This window comes from Seriola aureovittata, chromosome 19, assembly GCF_021018895.1.
Source record: "Seriola aureovittata isolate HTS-2021-v1 ecotype China chromosome 19, ASM2101889v1, whole genome shotgun sequence".
Lineage (NCBI taxonomy): Eukaryota > Metazoa > Chordata > Actinopteri > Carangiformes > Carangidae > Seriola > Seriola aureovittata.
In genome coordinates this window covers 7,268,654-7,284,588 of record NC_079382.1, presented here as the reverse complement: position 1 = coordinate 7,284,588, position 15,935 = coordinate 7,268,654, and the positions used below count along the sequence as shown (strand labels likewise).

General features: G+C 40.5%; 1 protein-coding gene across 1 annotated transcript; it reads left to right on the top strand.

Annotated features, from left to right (window-relative positions):
- Positions 1 to 1,935: 1,935 nt before the first annotated feature.
- Positions 1,936 to 8,436, top strand: trib2 (tribbles pseudokinase 2). Its single transcript, XM_056363332.1, has 3 exons — positions 1,936 to 3,292; positions 4,685 to 4,977; positions 7,401 to 8,436. Exons 1-3 carry the CDS (start codon positions 3,023 to 3,025, stop codon positions 7,873 to 7,875), a joined length of 1,038 nt encoding a protein of 345 aa, XP_056219307.1. The 5' UTR covers positions 1,936 to 3,022; the 3' UTR covers positions 7,876 to 8,436.
- Positions 8,437 to 15,935: the final 7,499 nt, after the last annotated feature.

The following is a 15,935-nucleotide window of genomic DNA, read 5'->3' as shown; positions in this document are numbered from 1 at the left end:
TACAGGGGAAATTGACCTTAGATCATTTTCTACAGGGCAACACAGCCTATTAGTAAGTTGGTGAGTAACATCACCCGGGGATTCAGAGATGCTCACTCGTCCTCATTGACCTCTGTAGTCTTCCATGGGACACATCTTCTTTCAATGGCACACACGCGCGCGCACACACACACACACACACTCACACACACATACACAGACACACAGACACACACACACACACACACACATACACACACACACAGTCATAAGCTCTTGCTGGAAGGCACTGCTGGGGCAGCCTGCCGTTACTCCTCGGCATGTAGGCGTGTCTGGAGAGCTGATGAACCTCAATGGATTTTCTCGAGTGCTGCTCTTCACTGCGAATGAGTCACACAGCGTATCAGGGAATGGGGGCAAAAGGAATCTTTGGGGATTATTATTCTGATTCATGCACAGCTGTGGTTTAGGCTTAACAGAATCCCCATTTGGAGTTAGAGTGATGGGCAAATGCAAGGATGTGGTGGCATAAAACAGAAACAGAAAATGTACTATGGTAACAATGTATCACTGTGTTTATGCAGACTGTAGCAACCTGCAACTTTTCCATAGTTCATATTGTTCTCAACTGAATGGGTGAAACAAAAGTAAAGCTATTCTATAGTGAGGAATGTTCAAGCATTATAGCAAAGAATAAAGTGGGTGACTCACAGAGATTATATCACACAACCCAGAAACATACATACACATAAGCTTGAGGACTGGAATATAAAAGCTTGTGGGTGCAGCCAGTTTCTGCAACTGTGAACCACCATTTCTGAGATGAGAGGCCTCTGTGTGAAAAATGCATTTCCATGTTGCGGGGGCTTATTCAGGCAGGCAGCGAGAAACGAAGATTTAGAATAGTGTGCGTGTATGTGTGTATGCGTGTGTGCACTGCTACTGCCTGCAAGCAGAGGGAATAAAGGTTAAATCGAACACTTCTGTCAGTGTCTTGCATCCAGCTGCAAGCATTCCTCTCACCGCCCCGGATTCCTACATGGAATTGCACAATCCCGCTGTCACACCCCCCAGTAATCTAGGAAGAACAATGAATAATGAACCTCTTCCATCTTTCATTTTGTAATATATTACGGGGGAGCAACTCTGCAAGACAGGAATTCATTACAAGAGACATTTTAAAAGCACACATCTATGTGCCAGCTCTTAATGAATTATGTGGTCTTTTTCTTCAACATTGGCACAAAAATCTGGAATATAATCCCATATTATACCAAAATGAATATCTTGCTTTTACATTTCAAACAAGCAATTTCCTCAAACACAGAGCTTTAACCACAGCTTCTTTGTCATCGTGTGTTCCATGCTCCTACACTGCAGTTTGTATTGTAAATTTATTTTATTCACTGTGTACTATCATAATGCATGGTTGTTGTGTTCACTGTAATTTTGTTTACAGAAGAGGAAGCTTGCAGTGCAACAGTGAGTCACACCATTGTCACGTCATGTATTCTTACCATTTGCTGCATTTGCACTGTTTACAGTCTAATATAATGGCTGCATTCAGTGTTTTTCATTTAGATGACACCATACTGGTGGTGAAGCAAAAAATAATATCACGACTGTAGGGATCCCCCCTCGCTTTCCCTTGAATGATATTTCAGGAGGAAACACATTTGTAACACAGCACGTACAGTAGTTATACTCTCACTCCCACCTCCACTCCCCCCTCCCCATCCAATTTACCAACATGCGATGCATTCAGATTCCTGGGGGTGTATCCACACTACATGGTTCTCACATGATTGCACTGCATATTATAACTCGGGTTGGAAGCCAATGGGGTTTCGATGTGGGAGTGACGTCAGGGGGCGGATCGGTATGCTAGTGTATGTGTGTGAGCGCGTGCGTGTGTGCGCGCGTGCCCCTGTAGAAACCCCCTCCGCCAGGCAGCTCTCTCGCTCTGTACAGGCGCAGTGTGTGCAGTGTGTGCAGTGTGTGCAGCTCGGCTGGCCTCCCTCCGCACTGAATGGACTAGATTCCCAGCCACGTAAGAAGCACAGCGGCACCACGGGAGAGAGGATGTCCTGCTGAATCAAGGGATAGGCCTGGGAAAGTCGGCCGGCCGTCCCTTCCTTCCTTCCAGCACCTTACAACAGCAGACATAATAGACAGACGACACTTTTCTTCCATTGGAGTAGACCAAGAGAAAGAGAGAGGACGTCGACTCCCGCACACAAAGAGCTACAGCAGTTTTTCCGGATGGGGTTTTCTCCTTATGTGGTAGATGACAATCGCCGTGCATGGATATGATCCTGGGGAACAAGGCCGTGCACTGACCTGGTACTAGTTAGCCAAGGAAGCTAACTAGTTAGCTCTGCACCTGCTAGCCATCATTTGTCTGTTAAATTTCAGCTAAATTCAGCCGCTATAATTAGCTTGCAAAACTTGCTTTATACATTTTGCTCTTGCTTTTTTTTACTGTGCCTGCAAGCTATTTTCAACAAATTGTTTCCGTTTTATGAAACGTGCCATACCATTAACCGGCAAGATAAGCTAGCAAACAAGCTGCGGTTTAACTTAGCTCTCTTCATTCATTGTAGAAGCCGACTTTTGGTAGCCTTTGTTGCAGTTTTGTCCTGCCTGTTCGCACTGCTTACGTTAATGAAATTGCAGCAGGTCTGTGAAAAGGGTTTTCAGTCGGCTAGGGGCAGTAATTCAGTTATTTTTGCCTGGCCTTATCTCTTGAATGGAAAAAAAGTGGGGCAAATGAACAGTTGAACTGCAAAAAAATTACAGACCCCGTTTTGTATCAAAACCAACGAGCCAGCTTTGCCTGTTGATAGTCTGCCATTTCCAGCAGCAGGCTGCAGCTAAATCAATTCTTCATGTTTTTTTTTTTTGTATTTTGTTGAAGAATTACTAAAGTATCGGACGATTTGAAATTGCACTGAGTTTACAACAAAGTGGTCCACTAATCAAGTAGGAGAAGAACAAGCAGGAGGAAGGCCCCGATATTGTGGAGTTATCGCACTTATTCCTCATGAACATACAGAGGTCAAATCCAATTAACATTTCACGTTATGGGAGATCGCGGCACAAATCGCACGATTTTGAAGAATTATCTTGCTTAAGGACTACAGAGTCGCACCAGAGTTTCAGCCCCAACCTCGGGTCCCCCAGCCCGCCGGAGACCCCGGACTCCTCGCACTGTATCTCCCGCATCGGGGACTACCTTTTGTTGGAGCCACTGGAGGGAGATCACGTATTCAGAGCCGCCCACCTGCACAGCGGGGAAGAGCTCGTATGTAAGGTTAGTTGGCAATGTGGTGGAGTCGTCCTACCTTCATGTTCCCAAAATAGTCTCTCAGAACAAAATGTAGTGCTCTTACAAGCTCACCACCTTTGCATTGCACTTGCATTGCCACATGAATGACTGGTTTTATTTCAATATATATTGCCTCAAATGCATTGAACATACTATACAGAGAAGTATATAGTTGGTGTCTATGTCTTGGCTATTGCAGAAAGTCCACCCCTCTCAACTTTTGAATAATTGTTTGAATTGTAAATAGAGAGCTGGCAGAGCAGCCTAATGGAAAAAGTGAATGGGGCGAGCTGCGTGGTTTGGATTGCATGATGTAACGTTGACAAAGGAGTGAGTAACCACGCACACACTCCTCTCAGTGCTATTCTAGCTTACCCATGGCTTCTCTTTTTCATAGTGTGATGCTATAATCATTTCAGCCTTGGTTTTATATTTGGTATAAGCATAGTAATATTGCATCTTTGACATCAAATATTATTAATTGAAATCTTTTGAGGACAGTTGTATTGAGAGGAAAACAACCAACGCTAGAGAACTTTACAAGTTCAGCCAGCTGCTGTGACAGTGGCTGCAGCATTGACTTCTCTAACCATAAGAAATAAACCACTATTCCCTCAGTCTTTCCACACCAAGTGGCTTGATGGATGTAGATGATATTTACATGCACGGTTGGATTCATAAGGCATGACATATCCAATAATCTGTACCTTTTGACTTGAGATAATGTTTTGTCATGGCAATAACAAATTAATGGCCTTTAGCACATCCTGTGAGCTAACTGCTGTTTGACCTCATCTGCTTCGTGCTGGTTTCAATACAGCACCAATCAATCCCCTTTTGCAGGATTGATCATTCCTGCCAAGCTGGAAGCTCAGGTCACAACTTAAGATCTCGAGAGCTGTGGGGTGTATATGTATTGACTGCTAGCGGAGGACCCCCCTCACCTGAACTGGTTGTACTGAAAATCAATTGGGGGGTTACTATGGAAACAAAAGGACAGTGCAACCACCAGGCTGCAGTACAATACTGTGCACTAACATGAAGCTTTGACTTTGCCTCTATGTAACCTCAGTCCCTATGCCAAAAAATAAAAAAAAACAAGTCTGGTGTCATGAGAATGTGAATGCTCATATTTTGGTTACATTTTGCTTAATTAAAGGGCAATTTGAAGCTCTTTCAGTTGGATTTAATTGTGTGTCTCCAGTGGGAAAGAGAAAAAAGCTTGACTGTTTGGCAGATGTTCTCACCCTAAGATCTTGACACCAAAACAACCTAATGAGATGTTTGCATTCATAAGTCACTCTAGATAAGAAAAAATGTCTGTCTGACTAGAATGCAGACTGTAAGCATAAATGTTTCCCTTTGTTATGATTGCAGGTTTTTGACATCGGCCGATACCAGGAGTCACTGGCGGCCTACTTTGCCCTGGGCCAGCACCATCATATTAACCAAATCCTGGAGATCTTGCTAGGCGAGACACGAGCCTATGTGTTCTTTGAGAGGAGCTATGGCGACATGCACTCTTTTGTCCGCACCTGCAAGAAGTTGCGGGAGGATGAAGCTGCCAGACTCTTCTATCAGATAGTGTCGGCTGTGGCACATTGCCACGACAACGGACTGGTTCTCCGTGACCTCAAGCTGAGGAAGTTTGTCTTCAAGAATGAGGACAGGTGAGTTCTGCTAAAACCATAGTCTCTGTTGAGAATTTACTGTGGCTTTTCAGCATTTTTTACTCTTATACTTATTTTTTTCTATGCTTCATCTGTAGTTGCTATATGTGATATCTGTGTCATATCTCAGCTTACACGGAGGATAGTGTAAACTGAGAGAATGCAACACTGACATGCCTCTCCTAGATGTTATGCCGAGTACCAGAAACATAAGCCCTTTGTGTCTTCCTCAGTTGTTTTTGTGCACATGGTTAAGAAGTGGGTATATGACGCATATATATGGCATATGGAATCACCCTTGGAGAGATCATGTCAGGAAAATGTAATCATTGCACGTATTCCAACGTGGTACTTCTGTTGAACTGAAAAGCACGGACAAACAAGATACCAGGACTAGCTTTTGCATGACAAATGATCTGTTAAGCTGAGCTTTTGCTACTGCTGCACTTCTGTAGTGATTAGCAGGAGAAATCTGGGGTATCATACTTACATAGTACAGTTTTACTGACTCCTGGTGGTTGCATTTGAAAACTACACCCATGCAATCAGGCGTCTGTTGCCACAGCAACCTGAGAGCACCTTTTTTTTTTATTAATGAAGATATTTTCTGCAATTTTAGGAGATGCTGATTAACATGCAAAACATTTTATTACACTTTTACTTATGTCATTGCTTACCAAACTAAAGGTTTTGAGAGAGGCTTCATTCAGCCCATTCTTATCTAACACCCCATGAAAGAGGCACAGCGTGCACCTCATTGCCCTCTGTCTCAAAGTATGACGTCATTCTTTGGCGCTAACTGTGGAAAAAGGAAGTTGAGCTGCTTCACATATTCAGTACGAGTCCAATGACCTTGGATGTCACACCAGACTGCTCATGGGCTTGGATGCTCAGTCCCCCTTCCCCCCCATTGAATGATTGATGGGGGTGAATTTTAAGAGTGATGGTGCAGGACAGTATTGGGTCACATTTACTATATGGCCTGTCAAGAATCCTCTTACATCTTTTCAGTCGTCTTGGATCAGTGGACATGAGAGTACAGAGATGAGAAGGCAAAGCTGCTTTAGAGACTTCAGACACTGTTCTGGCTTGAATTCAAATGTATGACAAAAGGATATGTAGTATGCATATAGACGGATAGGAACAAGACCAGACATAGAGTGATACCTGAGCAAGCTTCCACAGCATGTGTTGGCTTCCTGACCCGATTTTGTCATGGTGTTGTTAGCCTTTGCCCAAAGAAGAGCAGCCTGTTTAAAGAGCATTGGTCAAAGGTTGGCTTTGAGCCACAGCACAGCAGAGCCACAGCAGAGCCACTTCAACAAGGCCTGTTGATCTCTTCCTTCCACACCAAGCTCATGACACATTTTAGGATCAGCACACATTACATCCTGTATAGCTTAACTAAAGACAATGTGCGACTGTGGAAAAAAAAAAAAGGGCTAAGTCTTTTTTTTGTATCTCTAAGCCCCCTTAACTGTAATTGCAGGTTTGCACATGTCCTCCAAATAAGCTGTTATCCAGGCAGTATTATGCTGTATTCTCACAGAGGAACAATGGGCATCTGGCTCAAGGAAGCAATAGAATTTTCCTGATGTGAAAATCTGAAAAAATGCTCTAAAGCATATTAATAAAGGGAAATTACCATGCTGACAATGAACCAGTGAATGGGGTTATATGAACATGCATGCACGTGTCACAGATGGCAAAAAAATGTGTCTGAGCCATTGCTTTTTGGTTTCCTTTTTACCAGTAGATATTATCACACACCCTGGCTCTTTGTCTAGAGCACTGTGTCTCACGGACCTCACACGCAGATGGCAGCATTTGCATAGCCCCACAAGTGTCTCTTACCATGCATGTGGAAAATTTTCTTCCCCGAGCCCCTCAAGATTCTTTAGTGACAACGCCTCTGAACAACCAGCCATTATTATCAGCACTCAAGGGTATCTTTGCTGCTATTGTGGAGTTTAGAGAAGAGTGCAAATAGATGCTATTTTGGGGGAGAGGAGCAGGAGAAGAAAAATCCACATTGTCAGGTGCTTGATTCTCTGAGTGAAACAGTTCAATGCATGGAACTTCAGATGATCAGTCACCTGTGATTTGTGTTTCTTTTTAATTGCAGGGGTCTTTTGGAAAGCCTTTTTGTACATTGATGCTTTTTGGCTGGGTTTTGTGAAAGGAAATGTCAAACTTAAGCCCAGGGCATTATGTGCTCTACTTCCTCTGATATCCAAAAGCGATGGATCTAAAACACTTAAAATGTCCATCAGAGCAAATTACTCCACTTGAGTGTCTTTTGTATTTTTTTCTTATTTCGCATCCAAGCATTGTAACTATGGTAGTAATTATAACTTAATAACACTCACATTATCAGATGATCATTATGCTAAATGAGTTTTCTTCCCCTTGTGTGTTTCCAGAAGCCTTGTGAAGCTGGAGAGCCTTGAGGACACGTATATCCTGGACGGTCATGATGACTCCCTGTCAGACAAACATGGCTGCCCAGCCTATGTAAGTCCTGAGATCCTCAATGCCAACGGCAGCTATTCGGGGAAGGCAGCTGATGTCTGGAGTCTGGGCGTTATGCTTTATACCATCCTGGTGGGGCGCTACCCTTTCCATGACGTTGAGCCCGGCTCTCTGTTCAGCAAAATCCGCAGGGGTCACTTCAACATCCCTGAAACGCTCACACCCAAGGCTAAGTGCCTGATCCGCTCCATCCTCCGCCGGGAACCCGCAGAGCGCCTCACCTCTCGGGAGATACTGGAGCACCCCTGGTTTGCCTCCTCCGGGGCACTGGGGGGCGTCGCAGTACACGGCAGAGGAGAGAGAGAGCAGGAGCAGATGGTGCCTGAGGTGAACATGGAGGAGGAGCTGGAGCAGTTCTTCAGCTGAGCAAACACCAAGCACAAACGGACGACTCCGCCACGGTCAGCTCGCCACGCTCACAGCAGAGCCAAAAACAGTAGTCTAGAGATTAATAGGTGAACATTTGTCACTCATAATAAAGGTGTTTCCATCCTTTTTCCTTTTCCACCATTTCATGGAAAACCTTGAGCCTGGCATGACAAATGGCATCTATACGTCACCTGGCGACGCACCTCCCATTCGGGGATGCTGCCGCCGGACATGCAAGTTGCAAACAATGTAGCAAATGTTCTTTTTGGATCTGTTTTGTTTAATGTGGTGCTCATAAAAGTAGACACATTCACCATTTTTGACACTATGGAAAGCATGAAGGGACAAAAGAACACAGGAAACCAAGGAGAACAATTCAAAGTGAACTGAAACACCACACCTTTTCTTACAGATTTTGTTTTGTTTTTTTGTCAGCTTTAGGTGGTACCAATTTTAACCACAGACCCAGGTTTAGAACTCACAAGCCCTAAGCAAAGGTGATTATACCTGCCTTGGGATCATTGGTTAAGAAATGGAGCAGCTTAGGTTTTTTTCTCATCATCATAATCATCATCATCAACGTGTTTGACCTCGACTTTGTTTCATAGTTAAGTTTTGTCATCTCTCATTTGTCTGGGTTTTACATTATTGAAAGTTCTGACAGTCACAAACTCCTCAATGGCCTTGTTTTCAGTAACTTGTATGTTTCTGCCTCCAGTCTCCTAAGCCTTTTCCACACTTCATTCATCACCACACTTTAATTTCTCAGTAACATTACTTTTCTAAACCATCATTTGTTTTTTGTTTTTTTGTTGTTTTAAGCTATTCCAGTCTGTTGTTACTGCTGCTTTAATATCACTCCCTAAACCTCAATCTTAAACCGTTTTCTTGGTAAGCCTCCAAACATGGCGTCATGCACTTGATGTGTTAGGTGAATGGATGATTCCACCTCTTAAAATTAGCTTCCTCTTATTTAAATTCATTCTTCAGTTGTAGGAACGAGAAGGTAACATTTATTTAAATTGTAACAGCTATATATATGTATGTATATTATATATATATATGTATGTATATATATATATATATATATATATATATAATATATATATATATATATATATATATATATATATATATATATTATATATATATATATATTATATATATATATATATATATATACATATACATATATGTATATGTATATATATATATGTATATATATGTATATGTATATATATGTATATGTATATATATGTATGTATATATATATGTGTGTATATAATATATGTATATATATATGTATATATATATGTATGTATATATATATATGTGTGTATATATATATGTATATATATATGTATATATATATATGTAATATATATATATGTGTGTATATATGTGTGTATATATATATGTATATATATATATGTGTGTATAATATATATATATGTGTATGTATATATATATATATATATATGTGTATGTATATATATGTATATATATATATGTGTGTATATATATATATATGTGTATGTGTATATATATATAATATATATATATATATATATATATATATATATATATATATATATATAATATATATATATATATATATATATATATATATATATATGTATCTATATATATATATATATATATACATATATAAAAATAAATAGAAATATATATATATTTAAAATACATTGCAGGGTTTTTCTTTATTCAGAGATTCCTTTTTCATGTATGATGTAGGCAATATCTTGACACAGGACAGGCACAAAGAGGAAAAGTCTGTCTGAAGTTTTAGAATACACAATATCTTCTGTGCCAGTATTCCTGTGCCCCGACAGCCCATGCCACCCGGTCTCCCTCATTTCTTTTTAAAACTTGATACGAGATATTCAGTGGTAGTATTGCTATAACATGCTCACTCCAGGACCTCATGTTAGTTTTCTACTGCCTGCGTAGGTTCTGTGAAACGATCATGCTCGGAATGGGTACCAGTGGACATGTTTTGTCGTATCTCAATGTTACTTGAATTTGTGTTTTTATCTAGTCATTGGCATGTGCCCCATGAATGCTATAGCCTGCCTAGCAGGGGGAGAAGGTTTGGGGGGATGGGGTGGGGGTGGGTGGGTGCTTGTTTTTTAAGAAAAGTTAAAAATATGAAAACTATCAATTTGCTACTTTTCTGAGTTGCTTTTCAATTAAAAAAAAAAAAAAAAAACTATTGCTTTTATCGTTTTTGTAGACTGAGCTACCTTTTATTTAAGTTGGTTCTGATTTGGTGCTAATGTTTAGTCCTTTTTGTTTCACAGAGGGGGGTGGTGCATGGTGGGATATCTGCCTCAGATGTTCTGATTGTATCGTAACAGATTCTGGTGTTTTGTCCAAATTTATTCAGTAAATAAATTGTGAACTGAATTTGACTTTTTCTGTTCCTTACATACAAAATAAAAGCTACTGGCTACAAACATAAACTATTTTGTTATCAAAGGACTCCTTATCAGCAGAATTTGACAAGAATACGAGAAGACTTTTCATCTCCAAGCTACAACTGAGTGATTCCAGCTCTGATGTGGAGATTTTGCAGCCCCTTTCATCCAGCCATATATAAAATAATTATTTTTCACTTCCAGTACACTCTCAGGTGCCCTAACAAAAGCACTTCCCAGTTCATCATGAGATTGCAATCACCGAAAGAATTTGAATGGATTCCAAATGAGTGAGGAGCAAAAGGCTTTTGCTCCATCTGAACCGCTCTGTCAGCCCGGCTTCATTGAAATGATGACATACATGGGGCACGAGGAGAAAGCTCTTAAGCTGAATAATTTTCCTTGTGGTGCTCTTATGAGAGACCCATAACTACACTCTCTTCTGTTCAGTAAGACAACAATGTAGATCTGCAGGGCGAGATGACCCTCTCCGGCTCTGCTGAATCCCTCTGACGAAGAAAATCATTTCAGATTCCATTTGTTCACACATTGCTTTGACATGTGGGTATGTGGGCCAACATCTGCACGTGTATGTGTGTGTGTGTGCCCTCAGCTCTTCCACCTGTCATGTTCATGCTGGGTAATCCTGATTAAAGTTAGGTCTATCAGACAAGGCAGATAGCTGCAGTTATAGCCCAAATGCTCCCAATCTCTCTGTTCAATAAAGGATAAATGAACGTCTTTTGGCACACAATGACAATTTAAAGTCATGGGTCGTTGCTCACAACACCTACTGGTAGATTGCTGTGACACCCTTTGCATTTCTTGGCTTTGATGACACTTTGTGATACATGAAAATATAAGCCCACCTCCTCTTCCAGCTGACAGAAGATGACAGGCTGTTGAAGACTGAAAATGATTTCACAAATGAGATACTCTGACAGGCTTTCTAGGCCAGACATATTCCTGGCAGATAGATAAAAAAAAAAGAAAAAAAAGAAAAAGAAAACTCAACAGTTTCTTTGTAATCAAATGTGAAATTGACAGATCACTGTGGTGCTGTGTATTCCAGTTTTGTCAGTAGTTTATATGCAGAGCATGTTCGAAAACGGCATCTTGCTGTCATGCAAATAAAGGATGCAAGGATAAGTGTGGTGGGCTGAGCGCTCCATGGACAGGTAACTTCCCTCATGAACTTCAGCTAGAGAATGTTATGCTGACCTCTAGTGGCAACAAGTGATAGAAGAATTATTGTGGTACAGTGGTAGAAATACCTCAGTGGAAGAAATACTGCATTAAAGTAATATTTCTGCATTCAAAATTGTATTAACTAAAAGAACATAATATTATCTGCAAAAAGAATCAAAAAGTAATTACCCACACTGTGCAATGTAGCCTTATTCAGTGTTAGATTATCATATATATTACTGTGTTTAATGATGATGCAATAAATGAAGGTACCACTTTCTTTTTTTTTTGGCAGTTTTTTCTAGGTTTTTTTAATTGGATAGGGACAGTGAGAGAGAAGGGATGACATGCAGCAAAGGGTCATGGGTCAGACTTTAACCCATGGCCGCTGCAGTAAGGACTGTGCCTAAGTGGGTGCCCCAGGTACCACTGTCTAATAAGCCACCCTTTATAGAGGAGGTATAAGCTGCATGACATTTTAAATGGTTATTATATCATTTAATAATGCTTCATAGATCGGTTATAAACTATAAACTTTTGGATTGTGGTCTATCCCCCCTCTGATCTTCTTGGAAAGGGCTACACAGTGTCTGGACCAGAATTCATTTATTAATGACAACTATTATCATTTATAATTGCAGACTTCTTTTCAATTACTTGCTAACATTCATGATTATCTACCAACTTTTTCTTATGGCTTAATAGAACGAGGGAAACTTTTTCAGGGGTCACCCCAGCATCTTCGTATTGTACTTCCATAGAGTTGGAGAACCCACAAGAGACAGAAAAAAAAGTCCTTTAATTCCCACAATGCAGTCTGATAACACCTTTCATTTGACCACCCTGCCAACAAAATGCCCACTTCTTTCAAACCCTACACCTCCAGTAATGACTTAAGCACATGTTTTCAACCATATGTTGTGAATGTGAAGTCTTAATAAAACTAAGATGGACAATGATTTCATCCACACTCCACAGGCAAACCATATCACTGTTTCTGTTTTGACAGAATCTGACCGGATATATAGATTTAGAGATTTCTAGTTACAAATGTTATTACTGGTTGCAAAGATTTAAAGGCCAGTGCAGACAAGGACCGGGATTGCAGGCAGCCACATTTCTTCCCCTGCTTGCCTGCATTGCCTGTTGACAGGAATGATTCATCTCTTGTTTACACTATTCCTTCAGCACAGTGCATTTCCACCTATCTGTCAAGCTGATGGTGAAAACTGTTGACATTCACAAGCCAGTTCAAGACTTAGAAAACACTCTAAAACATCTTTGACTATGGCTCTGTTTGAGCTGAATAATTGATGCATGATTGCAGTTTATTGAAACACTATGACAATGCCTTAGCTATTCAGTTAATGGAGAAAACCATTGAAAGGACTTTATTTTTCCTTTTTGGCAATTTAATGTGTTTATCTAATGTCCTTGACTTTCTGTCAGAAAGACAAACCATCATACAGTCTGGGAGTGCTCCATTGACACTAAATGGGGAAATTAATTTCATAGAAAAAGTTTGGTTTTTTTTTTGTCCAAAATTTTAAATCCAAGTAAGCTATAGTGGCACTGCTGATTCAAAAACATACGCAGTGACCTGCAGCCCTACAACATCCTGCTGTCACAGTAATCTTCTTTTGCAATCCAATCTCTGTGGAGCTTAATATCAGTGTGAGATAACAGATTTAGAGAGGAAGTACTGTGGGCTATTTTCTCTGATGAGTGGGAGATATTAATAATACCATCTCCCTACTGTGAGAGTTAGATAGACCCAAAGCTGACAAATTGATGAATTCCCTGTTATTATTTTTCCCACATTTCATGCGTTGAATAGGCAGAAGGATCTTTACACCTGGTTTGCCCTATAATGTTGAAGGAACACGGATGTTTGTTCAATTTGAATCTAGACGTGTGATACTGCACTGTAGATGACACTCATATCGAGATGGTTATTCAGCCTGGAGGCTAGATTAGCATCCGTAAAAGCTGAACAAACAAACTTACTTTGGGAGCAGTGTTAAAAGGAGCCATCCCCATGTCCCCTAATGTCTACTCATATGTGCTCGTTTCCTTGGCTACACCCAATTACAACTAATATGGGAATTAAGTCAGTAGTGTCATCATGTTTACCCAGAAGCAAAGGGAGGAAACATAATGACTCACCCTGAATTATGTCATGTCTGTGTGTTTATGTAATGGTCTTATTTCTGTCAGCACGCAGAACGAGAGAGTGACATCTCAGCACTTACTCCTCAGATACTCCTCAGTTCCTCAGCAGGAATACATGTATGATGTAATTCAATTAACTCAGCCTGAGACCCATTTTGATTTTATGTAACCCAGAGGAACAACACCGCTGTCTCAGAGGGCTGAAAGTTTTTCTGTGTTCCACCAACCTACTCCAATTAAGGTTAATGGCATGGTTGTGTAACGATCCTGCTACAACAAGGCCCTTTTCAAACACCACTGCTATTGTATCTGGGCTTTGGCAGAATACAGGCGTCCCCCAGTAGACCCAGTAGGCTATGAAGGTGCTTCATGTGAGCTGGTCCCCAGGCACAGCAAGGTGCACATGGGTACCCTTGGGTGTTCTGGCAGCGGAGTTTTGTGGCAGGGCACCAAAGAAAACACACAGACAACAGATGGCCTCTGTTGTCTTCCACCCAGCCATGAGGCTTCTGCTGGCTCCGGGTAACAAAACCCACTGAGCAACAGAAACGCAGAGAAGCCTGTGACTCAGTCAGGTGGAGTTTGTGAGTCATATGTGTACTAGTTTCCCTACACTGTAAATGATCAACAAGCATCACATTTAATATAGAATTTCAAAACAATTCATTTGAACTAATAAGTACAGTATATGTTCTTCCACATTGCTAGTAATTATTAATGAGGGCTGGTGTCACATTTTCTTCAATGGTGAATATGTAATTTACATAATCTAAATTCAGGCTGGTTCCAGTTCTCTGTAGTGCACACACATAGAAAAGGTTATGTTCTCCCTCGGTGTTGGAAAAAGAGATTAAAGATAATTGCTTTCAACACTAGATGGTGCTCAGCAACAGAGTTTATGAGTGGAAGCTGTTAACAGACACATGCTGGTTAAAGGTTCATTTTAAAAGACACACACACACACACACACACACACACACACACACACACACACACACACACACACACACACACACACACAGAGGTAAACATGCATACAGTATATAGTAGATGATCACTGCAATAAGCAATAAGTGCTAAAGGTTTAAAATTCAGCACAAATTGTTCTGTTGTAACCTGTTCCTTTTAGAGTCTTGTTCATTATAAGGAATAATCAAAGGTAAAGCTTTGGAAAAAACATCCTTAGTTATCATTTATTAAGACTTTAACAGATGAAACTTCAGATAATCTGAATCAGGACCATGTGGGGTGGTTTGATCAGATTAGATTGACAGTGGTCAAACAACCCACCAATTTACATTAGATTCTACTGGAAATGTTGCTAAAACATGACTGGTGCACGTGATTATGTGACATCATTATTTTCCAATCATACTACATCACTACAAACGAGTGAGAACAGTCAAAAACACTAATACAAAAATCTCTCATGCGAAAGAACCTAATCCGTTCTAACTCAGAGCAAGAAGCTGATTGAGAAAATAGGTTTTCAGGGCCTTCAACCCCCTTGTCTGCATACATTTAACACTAGAAGAACACGGACTGATCACTGTCCTTTAAATGTTTGTGTAGTGGAAAACATGATGGTGTTAATCTGGTAATTAACTCTTAACAAGCCATTTAGTATCAGTTTAAACCCAAGGAAGCATAACACCCCCACCCCACCCCATGCTTTTAAAAATTTCTCAGTCCAGTGAATAACAGTATATTACACTCCAGGGAGCCCGGAAGTTATGAGTTCATCAGCCCTCACATGCGGTTGGAGGAAATACAAGCATCATCCCAATTAAGTGTTTGGAATATTTTTATGCAAGTTGCTTGTATTTGACACTTTACCCCAAAAATGTTTGTTTTTATCAAGCGTTGCCCCAATTATCTGGTCAGTAAGCAGCATAATCAGAGCCTCAAGATGACAGAGTAAATTGGAGCGTGGTCTTGCATGCTGTCTCTGCTTTTCACACTCTTTTGTCAATACCCAATTATCCTCTCTGTTGCTTTCCCCACTGATATCGCATGACTTAAAATAGCTTTTTAGGGCATTGTTTTCTAATTGCAACAATCTAAAGTGACTTGACGCATTGATCAACCATTAATGGCTTCAAAGAGTGAGAGTAGGCTGCAGCAGAAGAGACATGACAGAACATTTTCTCACAGGGTCACTGCAGAAGTTATGTCTTCGGTAGTTTTTCTCCCCCTGCAAATTGCTTAACATGGTGATGAAGCAACAGTTTGAGCTGTTTCATTGCTGCTGATATCTGT